This window comes from Sceloporus undulatus, chromosome 6, assembly GCF_019175285.1.
Source record: "Sceloporus undulatus isolate JIND9_A2432 ecotype Alabama chromosome 6, SceUnd_v1.1, whole genome shotgun sequence".
Classification (NCBI taxonomy): Eukaryota; Metazoa; Chordata; class Lepidosauria; order Squamata; family Phrynosomatidae; genus Sceloporus; species Sceloporus undulatus.
The window spans coordinates 92,661,366-92,687,804 of NC_056527.1; the positions used below are offsets into that span (position 1 = coordinate 92,661,366).

General features: G+C 42.0%; 1 protein-coding gene across 4 annotated transcripts in view; it reads left to right on the plus strand.

Moving 5' to 3' along the window:
- Nucleotides 1-8,197, plus strand: part of TBKBP1 (TBK1 binding protein 1) — an 86,365-nt gene extending 78,168 nt beyond the window's left edge. For 3 of the 4 annotated variants that reach the window (XM_042477177.1, XM_042477180.1, XM_042477178.1), the window contains exons 9-10: nt 1,730-2,451; nt 3,951-8,197. In XM_042477177.1, the coding sequence (XP_042333111.1) occupies nt 1,730-2,451; nt 3,951-4,079 (851 nt within the window). In that variant the 3' untranslated portion in view covers nt 4,080-8,197. The remainder of the gene's footprint in view (nt 1-1,729; nt 2,452-3,950) is intronic. The other variant, XM_042477179.1, reaches the window with a different exon arrangement.
- The last annotated feature ends 18,242 nt before the right edge of the window (nt 8,198-26,439 follow it).

Sequence of the window (26,439 nt, forward strand, 5' to 3'; positions counted from 1 at the left end):
TCAGGTAAACATGTGTAAACTTGGTTGCTAAAGTTTCTATGATGGGTGGTGGAAGGAGTCTACACCTAAGTACCATAAAGGCATAAAATCTCATCTTATCTTGGAAGCTAAGCAGGGCCCTGATCAGTATTTGAATGGGAGCCCTCCAACAAATACCAGGTGCTGTAGGCTATATTTCAGAGGAAACAACTGGCAACACAACCTCTGAGTATTTCTTACCTTAGAAAACCCTATGAAATTCCTGAGGTCATCATAAGTTGACAGGTGACTTGAAAGTGCATACACACGCGCACACACACACACACACAGGCAAGGAGAGAGATGGGGTGGAGCTGCACCTACCAAAGCTTTATGCTCTGCCAGGTCAGTACAAGATCTTGGCATGTGTACTAGCAAATGTACTGGAAAGAATCAAAGGCAGGGTAAAATGGCCACTCAACACTATAGAAATAAAGGAAAATCCTTGCCTGATTAGATGTGTTAAAAGCCCATCTAACCTATTGTCACGTGTCCCACAGCACTTAATCAAATATCCATGTGAAGCATGAAGGCAATAACCATTTTCTGCTGTTGTTCCTCAGTAAACACTATTCAGTGGCATTCCACCCCTGAAACTCAACATAGCTTATAGCCATCATATCTAGTGATCTTTCAGTGTTATCTCCAATTGACATCTCTTTTCCTGAAGCCAGCTACTGTATTTAAAAGCCAGCTAAGCTATATGGTCATGGCCACATTTTGTGGTACATTCCTCTCCATTAATTGCATGCGGTGTGAAGAAGTACTTGAATTCCCTCAAGTCTGTCTCACTGGTCGATTCTGAGTTCTTATATCAAGAGAGAAACAGCATCCCTGTCATAAGTATGTTCCCATTTTCCTTACCTTTTTTCTAAATTCCAAATCATGTGGCCTTTCCTTCTAAGGAGATTATCAGATGGGAGATGAAACGTCCTTGTGCCATCCTTTTCCTGTTCTTATGGCATGATCGTGAGAAGATTTTTATATGACATCGCACTTATCTGAACATTATCCCATTTGGAAAGCACAATTGACTGAACTGAAAGCCTTTCATTGGATCACAGTCAAAGACAGGATAAGGACAAAGGAGCAATCCCGTCCTTATCCTGTCCCCGTGTGATAATCTCCTAAAGAAGATGACCAACTCCTGGTAGCTTTGTTTTGTGCCTTTTCCCATTCTGTAATATCTTTTTTCTGAATAATTCAGATGTGTTCTGGGATTTCACCACAGATTTGTATACAGTGCTCCCTCGGGTTACGAAATTAATTCGTTCCGCCGCCGCTTTCGTAACCCGAAAAGCCTTCGCAAGCCGAAAACCCATAGGCGCTAATGGGGAAAAGCCGCGATTTCGTGTGAAATAGCGCCGAAAAGCACCAAAAAATTTTTCGTAACCCGAAAAAACCTTCGTAACCCGGAACAATTATTTCCTATGGGATTTTTTCGTATCCCGGAAATTTCGTAACGTGGGTATTTCGTATCCCGAGGTACCACTGTACTGCATTAATCATACTGCCATTGTTATTTTCAATATCTTGACTGATAATCTGTAGTGTGAATTCACTTTTTTCTCCCACAGCGAGACACATACCGGCTGCAGTCCAACATCCCCTCTGTGTGTGTTTTTCCCCTGCAGCTTCTCCTTCATCTACTCCTTTACCTTCTCCAAGCTAGAGTATGGTTCTTTTCTTATGTGCTTCTGCTCCTTTCCAGGTCAACGGCATTCTCCTCATTCCCAGCGGCACTCTCCTAACCAGCAACGCCGTTCTCCAGCTCCTCAGTGCACTCCCCCAGCTCAGCAAGGGAGACCCTCCATCCCTCAATGCCAGTCTCCGGCTCTCCAGAGACGATCTCCAGCACCACCCTGTCAGTCTCCAGCCCATCAGCGCCGTTCCCCAGCTCCACCTCCTTGCCAGTCACCTGTCTCACAACGTCGTTCTCCAGCTCCACCACCTAACCCGTCTCCTGCCCAGCAGCGCTGCTCACCTTCTCCTAACTGCTCATCGCCTGCCATCAATTCACAACACAGGTCTCCTGGTGGTGAGAGAAGCATTATGGATCTGGGCTACTCCAAGCCCTCGAGCCACCACATCAAAGCAAGCTTCCAAGGCCGCCGGAGCTACTCGGAGGTGAGCGATGCTGCTGTGTACCAGCAGAGCCGCTCTCTCTGGCTGCAGCCTGAAGCTTCCACCTTACCAAAGCACCGTCCCTACGGTGAGGTTTACACCAGAGACGCCTTCGAAGAGCACTTGCGCTTTGAGAAGCAGTCCTCGGACGAAGACGACTGGGCCCTCCCAAGTCCCCCCAGCCCTGAAGCAGGAGGTATCCGCTGCGCTTCTTTCTGTGCAGGGTTCCCCATCCCCGACACCTCCACGCACCGGACTGATGCCTCATACTCCAGGGCTGAACATGCCCAGTCCTGGCCCTCAATCAATGTAAGCAATGTCCAGTGCTATCTGTGTTCTGTGCCCCTCCCTTCCCTCCTTACCCTTCCCCTCCCCATTCAGATGCACTGTGTAGAATTACTAAAGTGCAATGGAGCAGATATTCTTATATTGCCTAATTTATTTTATTTCCAGATAAAGGTTTCGTAAGATTTTTTGGGGGGGGGGAGGGGGATGACAGCGGTGCATATTGATAGGTTGAAGATATGAATTATGAATACCTAAAACCAAAAAATGTGTCAGCGTGGATTCGCGGTGAATGAGTAAAGATTGTGAGGCCTGCTGTTTCTGTGGCCATCTTGCAACTATTGATGACACTGGTGGATGGTGGTCTACAGGGGAATGAGATCTATCACCGTTTGGACCATGGGGTGATTGACAGACAAAATTTCATTTCTTGAGTGTCATATTTTCAGTTACATGATTTTCAGGGCAGTTCAAATACACTGAGCAATGAAATAACACTTCCGTTAAATAATGAAACAATACTAAATTTTTTGCACCTCTGATTATTGAAATCCAACACAGTTAAGATGTTCTGGAAGTTTGTCAGAATTTGACAGATATTCTGCACTTCCTTGTCATTATATTTACTTCATAGCAGTTTTCAGAGTTACTTCACAATTATTTCCATTTTCTGGAATCCTATATAGGTTGCGAATTTTCTTATTTGGAAATCTAAAATCTGAAATGCTCTAAAATCCAAAACTTTTTGAGCACTGACATGCTGCCACAAGTTCAGTGTGCACAATGTACACAAACTTTGCTTCACGCAGAAAATTATTTAAAATATGGTATTAAATTGCCTTTAATCTATGTATATAAGGTATGTATGAAACATATCTTACTATGTATATGCAAATATTCTAAAATCTGAAACACTTCTGAGCCCAAGCATTTCAGATAAGGGATACTCAACCTGTACCACTATTGTATACTACATATACCTTTTTAAAATTTAAGTTTCATAATCTACATTTCCACAGTATAAAAATATTAAAATTAGCTATAGTTTTTTATTTTTACAGTTTAAGGGTATTATTATAATTATTTATCATCATCATATCAAACAGAGGACTCTAAAAATTCAGTTCACAGTACTGTGCTTCCCCTGCAGGAATTTCCCAGAGCTGCTTATGTTCTTTCCCTGTTACCGTGGCTCCTTTTCTGTGCACCTAAAACTATCATAGACCTCTCTCTTTAAAAAGGGTGCCAGGGGTAAGAGGGGAAAACATGATTTGCACTGGAATGCTCTTTTTAGCAGCAAGGCTGATTCACCTCTACTCAGTAATTTTTGTGTGTGTGCATGTGACCAGTGAACCTCTTGCACAGATGAACCTTGATGAGCAGGAGCAAGTATGAAAGATTCATTTTTCAAAATACTCTGCACTATAAATTTCATTAACAAATGATAAATATTTATTAACTTTGAATTTTTTTAAAATTACACTCTTAATTTCCATTCCTTCTTCTACTCTGTTATCCTGCAGTTGCTGATGGAGACGGTAGACTCTGACATCCGAAGCTGCCCTCTCTGCCAGGTGGCCTTTCCCATTGGTTACCCAGATGATGCTTTGATAAAACATATTGACTCACACCTGGAGAACAGTAAGATCTGAAGCCTAGACCACCATCCTTTGTCTTCTGGCTTCCTTAATGAGACCTGTCCACCTCACCCCACCCCACTCGTCTTGGATGCTGCATGAAAAGTGGTGGCGCAACAGGGGCTCTCTTTAAAATACCTCCAAGTCTCCGGTAGACTGAATCATTAAGAATTTTGCCTCCCTCTTCTTGTCCTCTTCTCTTTGCCTGGGTTTCTAAAGTGGGTTTTGCCTCTCCCTCCTGCTCTTCCTGAGTAGGACTTGCAATATTTCTCCAATGTTTGAACTATCTTTGGAGGTAGGGGAGGGGGGTGATGAGTATTCTTGGCTGAGCAGAGCAAACAACCCAACAGCTCAGAAGTGAGGTTGCCTTCTGGAGGGAGGGCTCTCTCTACATGGTTCAGTTTGGGTGTCTCTGGAAGATCTCAGGGTAGGATGAGTGGGAAATCACCCACAGTTGTGTGTTTTGGGGTGGGATGGGGGAACAGACAAGAAGGACTCCAATTGACTGAGGGCATGGCCTGCCACTCAGATGATAAGAAATCAAAAGGTTTCATTTTGTGCCCATCTTGTGCAGGAATATCCAAGTGGGTCAAATCTCTCTACCTTTTAAGCACCTAAGAAGGGCATCTGGGTTGGTCATTTATTGGACATAGAAAGCCTTGGCCTCCAATCACTGGTTCAAGTGTCTTCGTCTTGGTCTTTTACATTAAAAGGCCATTTTAACGATGCTGCTGAGAAACAGAGCCAACTTCCAGAGGTGTAGCATGGACATTCTTATATTATTGCACTGGACATTGTAACACACAAAGCTTTCCCCACCACCACTACCAAAGGAGCTCCTCCTGTCCTCCCATGTTGTTTTCTTGCGAGTTGCACTAGAGGAACTGTGCACCGCTGACTAGTAGAGCTCCAGGAAGTGTTCCCACGTGACTGTCCGTGTTCTCTTTTGGCGACTGTTTTCCACCTTTCTCATAAACACACTTCTCACCTTGCTTTAGATAGTTCCTGTATAACAAGAATTGTACTCACCACATTTTGCCTCATAAATCTCCTGCAGTGACAGCATGTTGACACTGGTTTTGACAACAGCATAAATGTAAAACACACTTTCCATATCTGACATCCACTGTTTCATTCTTTCTCTTTCTCTGGCCTTACTGAGAATATTTTTTGCTGTACTGATCTAAATCAACAGGCATGTCCCGGTTGATTTTTTGCTTCCGGATGTGTGGTGCCTCCATATTGTGAGAATTGTCTCCTTTAAAACAGCCTGTCCATACATCAGGCTTTGCTGGGGCAAAAAAGAAAAAAGAGCTGCACGGAAATTCTCCTCTTTAGGCAACTGTCTTCCTATCAACAGGTTCTTTATTAACAAATGTATGTGTTGAGATTTATAGGCTGCCTTATCCCAAGAGGTCTCAGGATACCCAGTGGCAAATAGACATGTGTTTTTGTGGCTCACTATGTGATTCATGTGGGAACTAAGAGGAGAATAGAATTTTAAAGTAAAATGTAGAATAGAAAGGTGTTTTTTTTAAAAAAAAACATTTTGTTCCTTTATTCTCACTCCCTTTCCCCATAGAGTAAGTTGTAACCCAGTCCAATTTCTGTTTCTGAAGACTTGAACCTATCACAAAGATGTTATCTTTAATATGATCTCTCTCCTGTCAAAGTTTGGAATTGCCACATTTCTTTCATCCAGCTTTTATTCCTCATTCAATGTGTCCATATCATACCTTTCCCCCTCTCTTAAATGGAACCCTGTTTAGCCAATGGGAATGGACCCATGTCTTCATAAAACAAGAAGTGGAGAAGTGATTTCCAAATGGGGAAGTAACTGGTAATAGGGTTCAGTTGTCTGCTGTCCTTGGCTGTTCTTCTCCTACCCAGACTTATGTCCAGTCTTTGAGACCTTACTACAGGGATGCAGAATATATGGCACTCTAGATGCTGTGGGGCTGCAACTGCTATCATTGCTCACCACTGATTGTGTTGGCTGATCCAGCTGCTATTTATCTTCATCTGGAGGGCCACATGTTCACCATCCCTGCCTTACTAGCCCCTTTGTAAGGAGGGACCCAATCCTCCTACCGAACTCATGTTGAAAATAAGTAAGATTCCATGGGATGCAACAGCTTGTTTAAGCCCTTAAACATCTGCAAATTGTCTGTCTGTATATGAAGGCTCTGTATATGAAGGTTGGTGCAACCTAAAGTAGACCTGTTGAATCAATGGGGTTTACCTAAGTTTTGATTAACAGTTCTACAGTTAATTGAATGGATCTTCTCTAGTTGGGACTACCCAATAGGATTCTGGTCAAAGTTACTAAGAACTCCACAAACTTCAAATTAATCCCTTCTAAGATCTAAAACTAGTTTCAGAGATAACCTGCCAAGAGTTTTGCAGCCCAATGAGGCTGGACAGTTGCTGTGACCCTCACCCATAAGACAGCCTTCCCCACTCTGGAACATTCGATGTATTTGACTACACTTAATCACCCCTATTACTATACAGGCTAGGAATAATGAGAGTTACAGTTCCAACATATCTGGATAGAGCCAGGTAGGGGAAGTCCAGCTTGAGGAATACATTTTTCAAGGACCAGAACCACCATTTTGGTTCTCATTAGGATCAGAGCACTCCTATTGGAGTGCTGTGAACTGAATGAAAGCATACCTAAGCCCCTTGCCAATACAGTGCACATTCTTGTTGTTGATATACTCTGCAGCCCTTTACTGGCCATGTTTCTGTGATCTCGCATCAGTCCAGTTACAAGGCTCTAGCACATCAAGCTGTTTGAAGGTCCTCCAAAAGCATTGTCCCTATAGGGTGTAGTAAAAGAAAAACATGTATTAACTAGGGTTGATGGACACCCACTGCTACTCTTGTGCTGATCAAATTCTTGGTCAGTTTGATAGGCTGTCTCTTCTTACTTTCCCCAAATGCAAGATTCACCTATTGGGTTGGCAAAAAGAGATGCCTGCCTGGAAGCTAGCCCTTGAAAAGGTAGCCCTCCAGTCTTCTTCAGCTGCCTCAGAATCTGAATTCAGGTCCGGTACAGACTGGCACTTTGCACCGACCTGGGGCCAATAGTAGGGTTCTGTAGGGTTGGGTGTCCATACACGTCCAGCCCTTCAATCGGCACCCATCCACATGGGGTGGGACATTGGGATGCATGGGCATCCGCATGTTCAAATGGCTCTATCCAGAAGAGGCGCTGCATCGTTGTGCTTATGACGCTTCTAAAAAGAATCTGCTCTAGGCGGCTCCTTTTTAGGGAGTGCATCAGTGCTGTGCCATGCGGCTGGCGTGGCAACGACAAGGGGCAAAAATGGGTGGCATGGAGCCGCCCGTCTGTATCTCCCCTCAATTGCTGAACTCTGCCCCACTATCATCTGGCAAATAGTGAGCCACCTTGGCTCTCTTTCTGGGAGAAAGGTTGCATAAAAATGAAATTAATAAGAATAAGAATAGATGAAAATGAAATTTGCAGGTGTTTTTTCCACTTATTTTAATGGTTAGGAGAACTTTCTGTTGAGACAGTTCTCCAACTTCTACTCTACTGTCCTCTAATGGTGTCCCCAGGGCAGCTTGAGGTAATTCCTTCACTTTACCTCATGGCAGTGCTGCCTCTTCTCAAGCCATCAATTTTTTCCTCCCACATCTTTAGCAACAAAGTTCAGTTACACCTCTCACAGTTGCCACATGGAGCAATGGTAGATAGTCATCATGGTGAGAATTATATGCTTGTGAGGGCTCTCTATAAAAGTTGAGCAGTAGATACCTCTACAAGCGGTCTTCATTCGAAACTGTGTAGCGGCATGGAAAAAGGAGTCTGTCAAATGCAATGCTTCTGTGTACACACATTCACTGAATGGATCTGTTTAAAATTGAGTTATTCACTTGGCACCCTTCTCTCATATAGACCCTGAGAACTAGCCACGGAAACATTCCATCCGCATAAGTCATATTGTTTCTCTGATTATTAAAGGCTTTTCTTTAAAAAACAGGAGGAGAAGCAAGTTGGATGGACAAAGTTGAAAATGCGTCTTTCCCACTTGTCCCCTTTCTTCCTTTTCTGTTTGTGAAATCTACCTCAGAACTGATGAGAAGCAGGAATGATATAAGCAAAAAATGAGGGGAGGGTGGGTGGGCACTGAGTGATGGGAAGCTATTTTTATTATTATTTTTTTAAAATCCTGTAGCCTGCTGTATCTGAAGGGCTTAAATATTATCCAAACTCTTTTCCTTGCCTTGAAGCATCACATTATCTGAAACAAAAAGGGATTGCAAGCTCAAAGCAGTGATGGGGAGAGGACATGAAGAGATAAATAGAATTCTCTGCCCAACATCTTTCATATCTGTTTCAGCTAGTGTTGTATGGGGGCTAAAGTGAAAGCTGGCCTAGAATGGCCCTGAATTAAATCTCACATTTAACACATATATCCCACATAGAAATTTTGGAACCACCAGTGACTCAGTTTTTCCAGATGAGATGTTTATTGTGGAACCATCTCTCTCTCACATAGATTTTTTTTTTGGGGGGGGGGGGGACAGGTATTGTTATCTTCATTTTATGCCTTCGATTTTTCCCACTGCTTCTATCTTTTTTGCCTGGCAGAAATAAATTATGTTAAGGAAGGAAAGCGAGGAATAGCTCCAAAATGCCTTTTGTTAGCTTGGAAGCTCCTGCTTCTGTTTAGAAGCACCCCAAGACTTACAGACAACTATAAATGTATAATTGGGAATGGCTTTCTGCCCAATCACAGTACATTGGTGTGGGATACAAAAAAAGAATTGCATGCAGTAAAATAAACTGGTTTTGTCCTTCGAGAAGGAAGCATAAGTTAGAACTTAAGCACTACCTTTAACTATGCCTGATAATATAGGGTTTACCAATGGCTAAATAGAATGTGAGTTTTCAGAGGCAAGTGTTCCACCGAGTACCATTTTAAGAGGGAGGAGTGATGGAGCTTGGAAATGTTTTTGGATGATCACTGCTAGAACCCTTAGTCAACAGGGACAGTGTTTATGCTGGCTGGGTGATTCTGGGAGCCTCCAAAACTAAGATTTCCAGGCTCTGGTCATCCACTGCTTTCATGCCTTTCCCAGGAACATCTGCATAGTTGCTGTTGAAAAGAGAACATTGGACTAGATGTAATTTTCTGCATCCAAACCACCAAGACTGCTTTTAGGTTCTTAGAAATATTGAAGGGAATTTGAGAACTCTTTCCAGACAAAACCCAAACAACAAACACCTTGTGTTTTCCAGTCGGTTGGTTAAAGTATCAGGCAGGGTTATTCAAAACTCTTACAATGCACATTTATATGAATATTCTTCCAGGGCTCTTCTAATCTTTTGTTCCTTATTAACCAATACAAAGGACTAGTATAGGTGGCATCCATACTGCAGAAATAATCTGGTTTCATACTCATTGAACTGCCATGGGGCAATGCTATCGAACTCTAGGTATTGCAATTTGTTGTGACACCAGAGCTCTCTGACAGATGCGGCTAAATGTCACACAAAACTATAGTTTCCAGAATTCCAAAGCATTGAGTCAGGGCAGTTAAAGCAGTGTCAAACTGGATTGTTTCTGCAGTGAAGATGTGACCATAGATTAGACACCACAAGCCCTTTGACAAAATCAGAATCGTCCAGCTATAGCTTTTCATTGCACACACACGCACACACTTTTTCTTCTGTCTAGTATTTTCCCCTAAAATAAGTAATACTCAGCTGAACTACTTGGTTTCAGTGGCCAAAGTGTCCCAAAAATTGTATTACTCTTTGGAGTGGGCAGATTTAAAGACTTTACAAGGGAAAGGATGCCTTGCCTGTGTAGCACCCCAGGACTTAAGCACAGAGGGAGCAGCCAAACAGCTGCTTGAAACAATTACATTTCTTTCCTTTTCTTTTTGCTTAAAAAAAAATAAAGATAAAAAAGTGATATGAGGGCCCCATCCTTCCAAATCCTTAAAATTCACACTCCCTCCTAAAACTCACAAAAAATATTGTCCCATTTTTGCAGAGGGTAAATGGTTCCACAAAATGGAGGTGAAGGAATATTCAGCACAGTTTGAAAAGGAACCTATGCTTGTTATATTATTTGTTAGTCAGAAAATCAGCCTCTCTGTTGTAACATCTTTCTAGCTTGCTTGTCCCAAATACGAAGGAGCAAGGAAAGCCTGCTTCGGTGTCTGGCTAAAGAAAACCCTTGGGAGAGAGACTAGTCTGTCGGTATTGTCATGATCCTTTGCTTTAATGTGTGTTTTTGTTTTCCTTCTGAAGAGATTCTGTGCTCTGTGAAACAGAATTACTCCAATAAAAGTTGCCAATGGATGGACATTTTCATTTCTGTCTTTGTTTCTTTCCCTAGAAGTCTCTTGCTTTGAGTTGTAGTTAGCAATGTTGGGATTAAGGAGAACTCTTAAATCCAGTCCCCAAGTCCAGAGCTTAGGGGAAAAAATGATCTCTGATTCTCAGAGTCTCATAGCTACTAGTACTGGGAGATTCTGAGAGTTGTAGTCCAAAAGAATAACTTTTCCAAGTTTTGATTTTGACATTTTCTCATTGAGGGAAAGCAGGCAAAGTGGCCCTGTCACTTTGGCCACTTTGCTTTTCGTGAGAGATGCCAGGTTGGTCTTGGTCATTTTCCATCTATCCAGGCGCCCAATCTGAATGAGCGATGTTTGATCACTTCTAGAAACATGTGAAAACAAAATTCACCCTGCACCATTTTCTGAGGCTTAGGAAGTTAATAAATATACCCACAAAACATTCTTGTTAGTTTTAAGCTTTGTAAAAGTTCAACTTACGGTGAACCTAAGGCGCATGTGCCATGGGGTTTTCTTGGACACTTTCTTCAGAGGGCATTTGTCATTGCAATCCTCTAAGGTTGAGAGAGTGTGACTTGCTCAAGATCACCCAGTAGGTTTCATGACTGATCAGGGAATCAAACCGTGGTCTCCAGAGTTGCAGTCCAGCACTCAAACCACTATGCCACATTGGTTCTCATCCAAATATTATATATATATATATATATATATATATATATATATATATATACACACACACACACACACACACACACACACACACACACACACATTTGGGTTTTTTTTCTTTGTTTAGCAATTTCTATCCCACCTTGTCAGATGACTTGCTCCAGATGGCCACAAATGATCCATTCCATCCAATTTAAATAACATCATAAACCAGGACTAGGGTGGAACTAGGGTTGCCAGGCTAGGAGATTTGGGTTCAAAAATCTGAGCCGTAGGGAAGATCATTTATGATATCTCGGGGTGGGGGGGCAGGATTTGGCCATAATGATATTACAAAGGGCAAAGGAGATACTCCCAAAAAAAAAAAACCCACAAAACTGCATATTAAAATAATTGCAATCCAAATATTTTGTTGTTGTGTGCCTTCAAGTCATTTCCAATTTATGGTGACTATAAGGCAAATGTATCATGGGGTTTTCTTGGCAACTTGGTTTTGGTCATTTGCAGAGAATATGCTATCTAGTTATAAAAATCTAACCAATAAGGAATATATATATATTTACATCTATTTTTCAAGACAGTGTTATCACCCTGAGATTCCTCCTACTTCACTCTAAAGTCTGGAGGACAGTACTTTTTCTGAATGATCAACTGAACCGTTTAAAGTTACTGCAGTATTCGAATTTGGGGATGCAGAATTCTTTGGGAGACAATTTCCTCCCCCTATCATGGCTATACTGTTGGGTCTACATTTTGAATACTTTCTCAAAAGATGGGAAAATAAAATGAAACTTGTTGGGTCAGACCAAAGGTTGCACTAGTTCAGCATCCTCACTCAATCTGATGGCACATCTTGCCCTGAAGACTGGGAATTAGGTAGTAGATGTGTGGTGAAGGTGCACACAGTGTGGTTAAACTGAGAACAAGTGGCTTTTTCAAGATGAGTCCTTGCACTTTTTCTCAGTTCTGCCCATGCCTCAGTAATACAGGGTGCACTTATGCTGTAGAAATAATGGTTTGACACCACTTTTTAACTGCCATGGCTCCATTCTACAGAATCCTGGGATTTGTAGTTTTGTGAGGCACCAGTTTGGCAGAGATGGCTAAAGATCTTGCAAAACTACAAATCCCTGGATTCCTAGAATAGAGCTACAGCACTGAAAGTTGTCTCAAACTGCATTATTTCTACAGTGTAGATGCACCTCTAGTCTTCTTAATGCTGGCCTACTATACAAGGTTGTAATAAGGAAGATTGTCATAATGGTTTATATAGCTCTAAAGTGCTATGGGCATTTTTGTTTCTGAAGCAGTTCTTTTGAAATTGGATTCATGGGTTATTCTGAATACTTTAAGTTCCCAGGAGATGGCCTAAATACTCTAATGGCACCAGATCTTGGAAGCTAAGCAGGGTCAGCTCTGGTTAATATTTGGATGGGAGACCACCAATGAATGTCAGGTGCTGTAGGCTATATTTCAGAGGAAGGAACTGGCAAAATCACATCTGCACATTCCTTGAGGAAGAAAACCCTATGAAAAATTAATAGGATTGCCATAAGCTGACAGGCAACTTGAAGGCGTGCACAATGTATATAACACAGTAGAACATATTTCCAAGTAAACATGCATAGCACTATATGGCACAATATATCAAGCATACCCTGCACATAAATATATTTAAAAAGAAAGGTTAATTAATGTCTTAGGCTGTGTCAAACCTGCCCTGAATTCCCCCCATTACCTAGGCATTCTAGAGCGATGCCAGGCAGTTGTTCACACGTGTTCCAATGTCACAGGTGCAAATCGCCTCCTCTGAGACAAAAACAAGGTGCCCAGCATTGATCACATGGCTGGTTGCCCCATTCTGACCTCAGAGGGAGCAATCCGAACCAGAGGCGGTGGCGGTGGGTGGCACAGAGAGATGCATGTGTGAACAGCTGCCCAGCATCACTCTGGAGGGCTCTGGATTTTCTGGGAAGATCTGGAGCAAAAAGGTGAACTTTAAAAATCCATTTTATGGATGGCATAAAGTGGGTTCAGTGCTGAACTTGCCATAAGTCATCAGGACAGTACCAGAATTGGGCACTGGGTCCTGTATTATCTGGACTGATCACCATAGGGATGGGTGGGGAGGACGCATTATATGGCCAATTCAGACACAGCTCTGGAGATGGCATCCTATGTTAAATTAAACATATCAAGTCCGTCTTTTAACTTTGGTATCACATATTGTTTTAGCTGTTTTGTTTTAACTTATATTGTAAGCTACCTGAGTCCCATTTGGGGAGAAAAGTGGAGTATAAATTAAATAAATAAATGAATAAATAGTCTTTCAGGAGATATATTTATAGATTTCTGAACAACTTTTGTAGATTTTTAAATAGGTTTTTGAGGGTGTCCCCCCCCAAAACTTTACCCATTCTGGCTGGGGGATTCTAGAAATTGAAGTTCAAAGTAATTTTTTAAAAGTACATTTTCTAACCAATGCCCTTTCTCGGCGCTAAGTCAAGCATATCCTCCTCTGCCATGCCTTTATACTGCCACTTAAACACATTTTTAGACTCAGTAGCTCGGGGGGGGGGGACTTTTTGCTTCTAGGTTTGAATAACACTTGGTGCCGAAAACAGCGGTGGGTTCTGGATATTCCCCAAACAGCCAGATTTCACAAGATGATTTGAATATATAAAATTTCAGTATATTTAAAGAAGGCTTCCTATGCTCACGGACCATAGCTCAAAGACGTAACCTTCTAACCTTACTCTTGACACACTTTCTATGCCAGTTCAGCGGATGATGTATATAAAAACAGTTGGCTGCTTATTGGCCCCTATCTGTGGTTAAATTAGCAAGATGGCTTCCCTTAACGGGAAGCTTCCGGAAACAGGTGCGAGGTGGCGCTAATGAAGTCTTCTTTAAGATTTAGGTGTCGTACACCTGCTTGTGAATCAGATGTGTTAATGAAAATCAAGTTGCCTCAAATAATTAGAGCTTAATTAGTGCCTGATACTTCGTATTCATTGTGGGGGCGAAACATACCACCCTAACCCACACAGTGCAGAGGTCTGTTTCATTATTAAGAATGTGGGCAATGTGTTAATAAGCTCTTCCTTCTTTGGGGTAGAGAAGGTGACACCTCTTCCTCACTCTCCTTTGCAAAGGCATGGCTGTTTGACTTCTATTATTGTTGCTAAGCGTCGCTGACCTAATTTGATTCAAATAAGACTAGCTTTTCAAGGAGCTGAAGCTGTTCAGGGTTCTCTGAAGCAAGGAAAAGATTCATTTGTTCCTGAAGAACTGACTGCATGCACAACTGCAGCAAATTGGCAGAAATTGGAACAAGACTGCAGTGGAACTGGAACTGGTCCCCCCCTGTACTTGCTCAAAGTCTGCCCATACAAAGTAGTTACATCAGCCAGTAAAGCTCCCAGATTTTCAAGCCTGGATTCTCTTCTCCAGCCCTTGGGGAAAGAATCTCAGGTTAAGAGCGCTGTCTTGAAAGAGGGATGGCTGTCTATGGAGTTTATCACACGGGATGAATTTCTCTTAATTTCGAAGGTAAAGAAAGTGGGTCCAGAACGCATTCACATGAATTCACTAGTTCAGTGAATTTACGTGAATTCGAATTGCATTTGAACTGACTTCCCATTGCCCGAAAATAGCTTGCCATTGCCCAAAATTGCGTGTGATCACCTCTCACGCAATAAAGTGAAACCCCATGATTGTATTCGGACTGACTTCCCATTGCCCGAAATTGCATGTGGTAGTCTATCACACAATAACGTTAAACCCCATGATTGCGTTCAGATTGCCATTGGATTATACTTCCAATTTCCCTTGTCTAATAATGTCCTTGTCTCTGTGTATGTTTGTGTGTTCCTCAATTTTTAGACCTGGCTTTAAAAATATAAAAAAATCAATGGCATACTGTGTACAATTGATGTTTACTGCATCATCATTCTTTAAGGCATCACCAAGAGTTGCCCCATGTAACTTCCTCCTTGTCATATCATTAGGACTTGCCTGTTATAACATCAGAAGGCATCGTTCTGATGTTTCAGGTTTGGGCCTTGAAATTGCAGGGCCTGGCAACCCTACCTAACATTCTTCTTCGGTTTTGTTTCCACTTGGTTTCTAACTTTATGCCATTTTACTGTCATGGTTGCCCACCCTCAGAGAATCATGGAAGTTATAGTTTAGTGAAGTGTTAGACTTTCAGTTAAAAGATCTTTGGTCTCACCTCACAGAACTTCTGTTCCTACAATTCCTTGAGAAGAGAGGACTGAGAGTAGTTTAAGTAAGTTGGGTAGGGATTTATGTAAAACACATTGCTGTATAAGATAATTACATGATGAAATAGCAGAAATGATAAAGTAATAAATCAGTGTCTAGCAAAGAGTTTGGTGACACCTGAAAGGCTACCACTGATACTATAGCATGAACCTTTCACATTAGAATCGACTTCTGCAAAAATTTGTGCCATAATAAATGTATGTGACTTTACAGTTATTAGACTCACTTCACAGTTATTATTATGATTCCTCTTTAACTACCATGGCAACATCCTATGGAATCCTGGGATCTGAAGTTTAGAAACAGGTATTTAGAGTTCTCAGCCAAAGAATCATAGAATCATAGAGCTGGAAGAAACCGCCATTTGTTGTTGTGTGCCTCTAGGTTGTTTCAGGCTTATGGCACAAGATTTGTTTAGAGGAGGTTTGCCATTGCCCTGCTGAACCACAAACCCCAGGATTATATAGGATGTGGAAGTTCAAGTGAAATCATGGCACTCTAGTTCTGTAGTGTGAAAGGGCCTTCTTTGTTATTGCCACAACATAGACTGCCCCCAAGAATTAAGAACCATGCTGAGTCAGACCATAAACCTCTCAAATCTGCATTCTGTTCCCACATGTCTATAGGAAGCCTACAAGCAGGAAATGCAGATACAGTGATGAAAAGTATTAGGAATCACTTGGTGCAAGTGTTGGTGCTTTTTGATTAAGAGCAGCCATGACCTCATCCCTTCCTGCTTCTCCTTTCCTGCTGAGTATAAAAGGAAAAGTGGAATTTCTCAGCAACAAAGTAATTTTTGATGACTTGGTCTTGAGTGGGGAATTAAGCACCATTCATTTCACAAAACAAACACTTGCCCCAGTGGAGATAAAAACAGCTTGGACTGGTTTGTTGATATGAATCAACAGAGCTGCTTGCATTTTGGATATCCCTTGACTATAGGGACTTTTGTGCATTTCAGAATTTACCACCACAGCAGAACACCCCCTCCCCCTCGTGTTGCTTAGCAGATGGCATATAGAAACATACTGTCTTTGGCAACATGCAGGAAGTAGTTTATAATTATGGCACACTGCCCTAAAAGCATCAGTTCCTGTTTGATCTTGGAAGCTAAGCATGATCAGCTCTGGTTAGTACTTGGAAGGGAGACTTCATGCTATATTGCAGAGGAAGGAAGTGGCAAAACTTCCTATGAGTACTCTTTGCCTAAGAAAACCCCATTAAATTCATGGTATCACCATGAAGGCATATATACATATAACTTATAATAATCATGATTAGTAGAGTAAAGTGGATAAGAAGAAAACAAATTCATTTGAGATGTGGGGCTGGAGAAGAGTGCTCAGGATACCATGGACTGCCAAAAAACCAAAAAACAGATATAGTGGTTTGAGGAATGGATGACAACTCTGGAGAATATGTTGAATCCTTGCTCAGCCATGGGTGACTTTGGGCCATGATAGGTTTGTCTTAGGGTTGCCATAAATTGGAAACATCTTGAAGTCATACAACAACAACAAAAGGGAGATATCTCTTGTTTCATTATGAATTGTCTCATCATAGGGTTTGCATGGTAAAAGATCTTCAAAGGAAGATTTACTGTGCCTCCCTCTGCACAGTGTTAGCTATGGTGCCAGTGCTATTATCTTTGAGAGATCCTCTGCCAGTGTCAACCCCCACTATTGCTGCTGCATAATAGTTGTTTGGCAATTTAGTCTGGCTCCTCAGCAAAAGCCTGAGGAGATCCTACCAGCAGCACTGTTGATGTCAACATAGCCTCTTGCCTCCCACCACCATGGAAAGGTAGTGCCATTTATAAGCACATACAATATCAGGGAGATACTGAAGGCACAAATTAAAACAGTTCCAGTGAGGAAGAAAAATGAGAGGTGTCTCAAGAAACCAGGATGGATGACTAAGGAACTTTCAACTGAGCTTTAAACAGAACATGTATAAGAAATGGAAAATTGGGGAAGTCACCAAAGAGGAATTCAAACAAATAGCGAGCACATGTAGCGGTAAAGTCAGAAAAGCTAAAGTGCAGAATGAACTCAGGCTTGCTAGAGAGGTTAAGAACAAGAAAAAGGGCTTTTGGGGGGTATGTCCGCAGCAAAAGGGAGAAGAAGAAAATGGTAGGGCCATTGTGTGGAGAAGATGGCAAAATGCTAACAGGGGACAGAGAAAAGACAGAACTGCTCAACACCTTTTTTGCTTGAGTCTTCTCAGAAAAGGCAAACTTGAGGATAATGGAGCAGAGGACAGAATAGGGGAATTTCAACACAGAATAAGTAAGGAGATAGTACAGGAATACCTGGTTAATCTAAATGAATATAAGTCTCCAGGAATTGATGAACTACATCCAAGAGTATTAAAGGAACTGGCAAATGTAATATCAGAACCATTGGCAATAATCTTTGAGAACTCCTGGAGAACAGGAGAAGTGCCAGCAGACTGGAAGAGAGCAAACACTGTCCCCATCTTCAAAAAGGGAAAAGAGAAGATCCCAACAATTATCATCCAGTTAGTCTGACATCAATATCAGGAGAGACTCTGAAGCAGATCATTAAACAGAGAGTCTGCAAACATCTAGAGGACAATTCCATAATCACAAAAAGTCAACATGGGTTTCAGAGAAACAAGTCATGCCAGACAAACCTGATCTCTTTTTTGGATAAAATTACCAGCTTGATAGATGAAAGGAATGTCATAGATATAGTATATCTTGATTTCAGTAAGGCCTTTGACAAAGTTCCTCATGATATTCTTGCAAACAAGCAAGTGAAATGTGGGCTAGACAATGTAACTGTTACATGGATTTGTAATTGGTTGACTGGCCGAACTCAAAGGGTGTTCAATAATGGCTCCTTTTCATCCTGGAGAGAAGTGACCAGTGGGGTCCCACAGGGTTGTGTCCTGTGTCCAGTGCTATTCAACATCTTTATCAATGACTTGGAGGACAAAATTGGGGGCATACTTAGCAAATTTGCAGATGACACCAAATTAGGAGGAGTAGCTAATACATCAGAGGACAGGATCAAGATTCAAAATGACCTGAACAGACTAGAAAACTGGGCCAAAGTTAACAAAATGAACTTCAACACAGAGAAATGTAAGGTACTTCACTTAGGGCGGAAAAATAAAATGCACAGATATAGGATGGGTGACACCTGGCTGAATGAAACTACGTGTGAAAAGGATCTAGGAGTCCAAGTAGACCATAAGTTGAACATGAGTCAACAGTGTGATGCGGCAGCTAACAAGGCCAATGCGATTTTAGGCTGCATCAATACAAGTATAGTGTCTAGATCAAGAGAAGTAATAGTGCCACTGTATTCTGCTTTGGTCAAGCCCCACCTGGAATATTGTGTCCAGTACTGGGCACCACAATTCAAAAAGGACATTGAGAAACTGGAGCATGTCCAAAGGAGGACGACTAAAATGGTGAAGGGTCTTGAAACCATGCCTTATGAGGAACGATTTAGGAAGCTGGGGATGTTTAGCCTGGAGAAGAGAAGGTTAAGAGGTGATATGATAGCCCTGATTAAAGGGATGTCCTATTGAGGAGGGAGCAAACTTGTTTTCTGCTGCTCCAGAGAACAGGTCCAGGAACAGTGGATGCAAACTGCAGGTAAAGAGATTTCACTTCAACATTAGGAGGAATTTCCTGACAGTAAGGGCTGTTCGACAGTGGAACACACTCCTTTGGAGTGTAGTGGAGTCTCCTTCCCTGGAGGTCTTTAAACAGAGGCTTGATGGCCATCTGTCAGGGATGATTTGGTTGTGAGTTCTTTCATGGCAGGGGGTTGGACTGTGGACCCTTGTGGTCTCCTCCAACTCTATGATTCTATGATTGTAGGTTATCCCTATCCCATTGCTTAATTCAAGGCCAAAAATGTTTGGTAAAAATAACTTTGAGGACTACAAATCCCAGACTCCCCCTTGAACCTTCTCAACACTATTTATTGATTCACAAGACTATGCTAGATGCCCCTGTGGAAATCATGTAGTTTTCCCTTGAGGTTGTCTTATAGTGTGCTCTCACCACTATTGTGTTATTAGTTTTCCCCCCCTGCACACCCCGTTTTTTGCTCAAATTGATTCTAGAGATCTTTTGTGGCTTGAAGAGCAAAAAACAAACCCGCACAAAGGCCTGACCAGATGGTGTGAAGGAGATAACCCACTCTTCCGAGAGGTTGTGGCAAAGCAGCCTTGCCAGAAGCTGATCTCTACATTTTTAGAAGAAAAAGGAAAGAACCCACAATGAGAAGTGCTGTAGAATCATTTGCCCGCTTGGCAGGAACAGGTTTATAATAAGGCTTCCTGATAAAAAAAATGTGAGAAGAAGGTGAGGCAAAATTGCGTCTTGTGAGTGTGAAAAGATGAGGCACTTACTCTGGGACCATGAGGGATCTGATATAAGGGTGCCCTTTTTAAAATGAGTTTGGGAGAAATGCCCTTAAAATAAGTCACTCTGAAAATATAATGCTGTAGATGTAGGTGGGGAACTCTATTGAACTCTATGGCACAGTTCTTTGACAAAAAATAGTGTGTCCATAAAGGGAAAACTGAGTGCAAAAATGCATACCCCGAGGGAAAATTGCAAACAAAAGATATGCATTAAATGAAAGCACTTGCAACAAATGAGTGTATTAAGGAAACTTGCTTCCAACTATGTATGTGAATTGCTGAATTATGGGTGTGTGTTTTTTTAAAGTGCAAACTGTTGTGGAAAGAAGATGGAACAAACCTGCACTTTAAAATATGTGTATATTACAGAAAGCAATGAGGCAGATTTGTTAGATGTGTTGAAAACTATTGGACAATTAATCTCATCTGATGTGTAAGTCCAGTTGTTTTCAATGTAAGTATTCTAAATTTGACTAAATCTGGATCTAATCTTATTGCACTGTTATTCCCACATAGTGTTCTACATTTTCCATCAATATTTGCCATTGCAATGTTTCAGATTGTGAGAGTATTCCCTGGAATGTGGGTTTCATGGCCTTAGCCATTCAGATGGAGAAAGGGGACATTTCAGCTCACAAAGTTCCTCTTCTGTTCCACAAACCTCTCTTGCAAGTTCCACCTCTACTCCTTCCAATACTGTGTGGTAATCACCTGATTTTATCTCCAATCAGCGATTAGAGATAAGAGTTGGGATTTCCTTGCTTAGAACTGAAGGACAGGCTTTCTTTGGCATAGTGCAGGGAAGCCCCACATTAATCTCTAATCAGCGATGGGAGATAAAAAGGCATTTCCTGAATGAGAAAATGTGATGTTATGTGCTAGTGCACAGTTACTTAGGTTATTTATGTGCTTAATATGGAATGATATGTTGAGGACACTGGGGGAAATTCAAATGGCCAGTATTAGGTGCTGCTCTTGCCACCCAATGCCAAATAATTCCTCTAGGTGCCCATCAACATAGGAGGGAGCTCACCAGAAGCATGTTTCTGAGGGCCCTTCAAAGTTGGGACCATTGTTAGAGTGTTAAGGACTTGAAGGCCACAATCCAAGTGTGTGTGTGTTGTGCACCTTCGTGTCATTTCTGACTTACCACCACCACCAAAGGTCATGCATCTCATGAAGTGGGCATCTCATGAAATAGTCTGCACTCCATAGATGTGTTGTTGCTGCTGCTGTTGTGCACCTTCAAATTGTTTCTGACTTATGGCAACCCTGAGGCAAACCTATTGTGAGGTTTTCTTGACTAGATGTGTTCACTGGAGGTTTGCCATTGCCTTCCCCTGAGGCTGAGAACATGTAAGTTGCCCAAGGTCATCCAATGGGTTTCATGGCCAAGATGGAAATCGAATCCTGGTCTCCAGAGTCATAGTCCAGGACTCAAACCACTACACGAACACTAGCTCTCTCCATAACATGGGTGCACCTCAGTTAATGAGTTCCTGAGCATTATTCCTTTAACAGAAAATTTGGTACCAAAAGCAGGAATAACTAATAAAACATGAAAACAAATAAGCAAGCAAACAAGCACCTGGATTAAACAATGAATAAATGAACTCCTTACCCCAAATGGGTTTTTAAAAACTGTTTCTGTCCCCAACCCTGCTGAGCAGGAAACTGGAAAATGAGGCATACCCCACACCACTCCATGGCTGGTGGGTTAGGACTCACTTGTAGGCCAGGACTGGGTTAGGATTGCACACTGGCTTAACTATAGCCAGGAAGTGGCCTTCAAAAATATTACCTGCAGTTGTAGTACCAAGACTCTGAGGTAGTTACAATTACAAAAAGTATTTCCATTTCCATTTCTCAAAAGTAACTAAATTAGTTACTTCAACACATACAAATCTGAATGCTGCAAGCTGCTGGCCTGCAGTAAACACCCCCCCCCCCCGAACACATACACCATCAACCTTGTCATCACCTCAAAACCCACAACAGAGCACAAGGCAGCAGTGCAAGTTACCACTTGAACCCTGTGACATTCATCTCCCACTATTCAAGGAGGCCACATATCACTGTAACTACAAAAGCATCTCAACATTTATAGTTACGCAGCCAGAAGGTGTGAACTTACTTTTTTTGAATTATAGTCATAATATGATTTTATATACCGTAAGTATTGAGGAAAGGGCTTAATTACAAACCACTACTTATTTGTGACTATTTGTTCAAGCTTTGTTTACTTGATTTTTTAAAATAAAACAAAACTAAATTTAGGCCCCATACAGACTGCCAAAATAAAGCTGCTTCAGGTCACTTTGGAGGTATGCTGTTTAAATGATGCATACGTCCTAAGAGTCCAAAAGCCGTGCCAAAGTTGTGCTCCAGTCCTTAGGACTGGATTGTGGCTTTGATGCAGCTTCCAGACTCTTATGACACATGCATCACTTAAACAGCATACCTCCAAGTGACCTGAAGCAGCTTTATTTTGGTCTGTCTGTATGGGACCTAAGATTCTCACAAGTACTGGCCAATCATCCCTATAGCTCAACATGCATTGCCCAAAACAGTACAAACATAAAGACCCCTCCTAGCTTCACACTTTCCTCTCATGTTTTCAAGCTTAAGTTACAATTATAACTTAGGGGCTCTACAGGCCACCACGGCCCCGATCTGCTGCCCTTTTTGTTCTGGATCGGGGCCACAGCAACCCTGATCTAGCCTTTCGAAGGCGTGAAAAGGAGCCACAAAAAGTGGTTCTTCTTTGGGTCCTTGAAAGGGCACCATGGCTGTGTTGGACACAGCACCGGAGGAGCGTCATGATGCCACGCACCATGTGGAGCGACCTGCGGCATCATGGCGTCCTGGGGCGGAGTCAGGGCATGCGTTATCTGGACATGACACCTCAACTCCATTCCCAGGCTGGCCTTAATGGGCAGTCTGAAAACGGCCTAAGTTGCTTCTCATTTGTCCTAAAAAGGAATGAATTACAAGCTGCTACCGTAGTTCTTTGAAACCAATCAATTCCATGTTCTCTAGTCCATAGACCTAGCTTTGTAAATACATATCTAGTTCATGATGAGAAAGTCCTTGTATTTTTCTAAATCACATGATAATACTTCAAACATCACCACAATTCCTGTGATCTGACTCATAACTACTCACTCTTCCTTTCCTTGGTGGGTAGGATTTCCAGTGAGAACGAAATGTATGAGTCAAGAAGGTACAAGAAAATTATAGAGATAGAATATGAAGGAGGTGGACGAAAAGCTCTCTATTGCCTATTGACAGTCTTCTTATATTTAATCTGAATTCAAAGTGTTGTAAAAGCTCAAAAGAACACCCCAAACTGATGAGACCTTATGCTTGAGACCTTAGCCTACCCCAGCTTTATTTTCTTATAAGCCAGAAATTGAACAGGTGCTACTTTTCATTGAAAATCAAAATGGAGACTGTTGTACATATTGAATTCTTCCTGCAGTGCCACCATTAAAAATATGGCATTATCAGTGAAAAATCATAGGATCTTCAATCAAACCCAAAATCTTTACAATATAGGCCTTCAATGGCTCTACAAATTAGAGACAATAAATCAAACTTATAAGAAGTAATATTTTTCTGATTCCACACAGCAGAGGCTTCATTTGAGGTGAACATCCATTAGGCAGTAAGCCCTAGAATATGCAAGAAGAAACTTTAAAACATACAATTCCTATTGCTAGAACACTCATTTCAGTTTTAAAGGCCAAAATTTTCAGGCAAGCCTGAGCCACAGTGCATTTCCTCCTGGAGAATTTTGCAAAGAAATGGCTGAGCATAGAGTACTCTATGCTGTGTGCATAGAGTAAAGGTGGGAGGTTAGCAACTTAGCCTCTAGTCCTGGTGGTGTAAAATTCCATTATTATTTATTATTACACTTTATTTATAAAGCACTGTAAATTTGCACAGTGCTGTACATAGAACAGATAAAATCAATAAGAATAATAAAACCTGCCGGTGGTGTACAATCTAAAAAATAGCAAATGCATATAACAGTAGATAGTAATACAAGCTAGAATAAAATAAGCAAACAACAGGTTAAAAACATCAAATAACAGACATCAGGTCAAATATCAGATGTCAAACAAAAACAGTCACACACTACCTGGAAAACGCTTCCCTGAACAATATAGTCCTTAACTCAGTTTTAAACAGCATGTCTACAAAAACTAAACTATTGACAGTGTGTGATCCCTGACTTTTCAACAGTGAAATTTGTACATCTGGCCATCCCTCATGTAAGTATGAGTATGTGTGACAGAGAGCTGAATCTTCCATGCATTCATAACATATGTGAGGGAGGCTACATGTGTTTCTCTCTATTACTCCTTCCCACCCCAATCCAAAGAGGCTGTCCTGGTCCTAAATTAGTGTCTGTCATCAGACAAGGACTGGATGAGGGCAGTGGCATCACTGGGGATGTGTGTGGGGGGGTATGGACTGCACTGGGTTAATCCCCAGAAGGGGTGTGACACCTGGTCAGCCTCCGCATTATCCCCCCCGCTCTGTTCGCCACACGTGCCACCAGGTCTCCAGGGTGCACATGCCTCTCCACCTGTGCATGCCTCTCTCTGCACAAGAGAGTGTTTTTGCATGCTCACCTCCCTGTCTGCATGTGTGTGTGCCTCTCCTTCCCCCCACATGCATGCCACTGTTTCCCCCTTACATGCGAAAGGGAGCGCATGTTGTCCCCAAAACCCACCACCCCCAAAACCCAAGTCCCGCTACCGGAAGTCCCATTCTCTCCCCCCTGCACCTGGTGACACCCAATGCAGGAATGCCACTCGATGAGGGCAAACAAACCCAGACAAGACAGAGGTGCTCCTAGTCAGTGAGAAGGCAGATCACAGAAAAGGGAACCATCTGGTGTTAGATGGGGCTGCACTCTCCCTGAGGACACAGGTTTGAAGTTTGGGGGTACTCCTGGACTCAGTTTTGAACCTGGAGGCCCAGGTATTTGCAGTGACCAGAAGTGCTTTTGCACATTTAAAGTTTGTGTGCCAACTGTGACTGTTCTTTGAAATGCTGGATCTGGCCTCAGTGGTCATGACTTGGTTACATCCCATTTGGACTACTGTAACATGCTGTACTTGGGGCTGCCTTTGAAAAGTGTCAGGAAACTGCAGCTGGTCCAAAGAGCTGCAGCCAGACTGTTAACCGGGGCAGGCTACAGAGACCACACAATGCTCCTGATAAAATAGTTCCACTGGCTGTCAATTTGCTTCTGGACACAATTCAAAGTGCTGGTTATGACTTATAAAGCTCTATGTGGCTCAGGTCCAGGCTATTTGGCAGACTGTATCTCTCTGTATGAGCTGGCCTGGGTTCTGAGATCTTCAGAAGAGGCCCTTCTCTGAGTCCCACCCCATCACAAGCACAGTTGGTGGGGATGTAAAAGAGGGCCTTCTCAGTGACCACGCCTAGACCCAGAATGGCCTCCTCCTTATTGTCCTTTCATCTGTAGGCTTAGCCTTTTTTATTCAGACAGGCTTTTAAAACATAAAGTTTTTAAAGAATCGTCTGACGTGTTGTATTGTTTTAAAGTGTCAGCCATAAGAATGGCCAAATCAGGACAGTTGGATGGTATGACATGGCGGTTTCACATAATTCCCCTAATTTTCCATAATAACATAATTTTAAAAGCCTGTGCAGCTTTATTAAGTCCTTTCTTTGGGGATAGTACAGAAATCTGCAAGGAAAGGTTTATACATATAGATGCACTTTGGAACTTTCCATAGCTGGGTTTCCAGAATGTGTGGAAATGCTCACATGCGTTGGCTTGCTGTTCCCTTCAGAGATCCCCATGCAACAAAGTTAACACATAAGGGAAGCTAGAATAAACATATAGAATTATCTGCAAGAATATGAAGTTATGGCTGTAATGACTGAAATACAGCTTTAAAAAGAATTAAAGAAGTTCATGAAGGACAGAATAGTTATATGATATAAGAAGAGATAATTAAATTGAATCCCTGGCAGTATATCTCACCATGTCCACAGGAGGCACAGCAGGGAGGGTTTCATGCTTTCGTATCTTGCCTCTGCATTTCCCAGAGGCATTTTATTAACCAGAATTAGGAAGAGCATGCAAGATAAAAATGGTCCTTGGCCTAGTCCAACTAGGAGGGCTTTTCTCTTGTGTCCTCGTGCTAAAGGTACAAGAGTGTTGGCCCTAGCAGGTTTGCTCCTGGTATAGTTGGCAATACAGAAGTTTCACATGTTCTGTCTTTAGTTTTAATCACGAGTTAAAACTGAAAACCATGCAGCTTTCGATGGATCTTGAGTTCAAACCACAAGTGACTGCTGTGTTTTTAATCAGTTCTTTAGTGAGAGAATCTAAAAAGAGAGACTCAAGTGTTATTAAAATAAAAAGACTTGTCCACAGAAACCACCATTCCAAAACACAAGGTGATATGTATGACCATTCTTTGTGTGTGGTTGGTTGAGTGGATGGGAGTGAGGGAGAGAAGAGAAAGAGCTGTAATGTTTTATAGTCAAGTTGCCATGAACTAGCATTCTGACAGAGGCTGAGGACTGGACAATGGTTTGCCATAGTTTGCAAAGAGCCACTCTGTAACTGAAGGTTTTCTAGGATAGCAGCAGCTATGAATGTGATGCATGTTTTGGCAGGTCA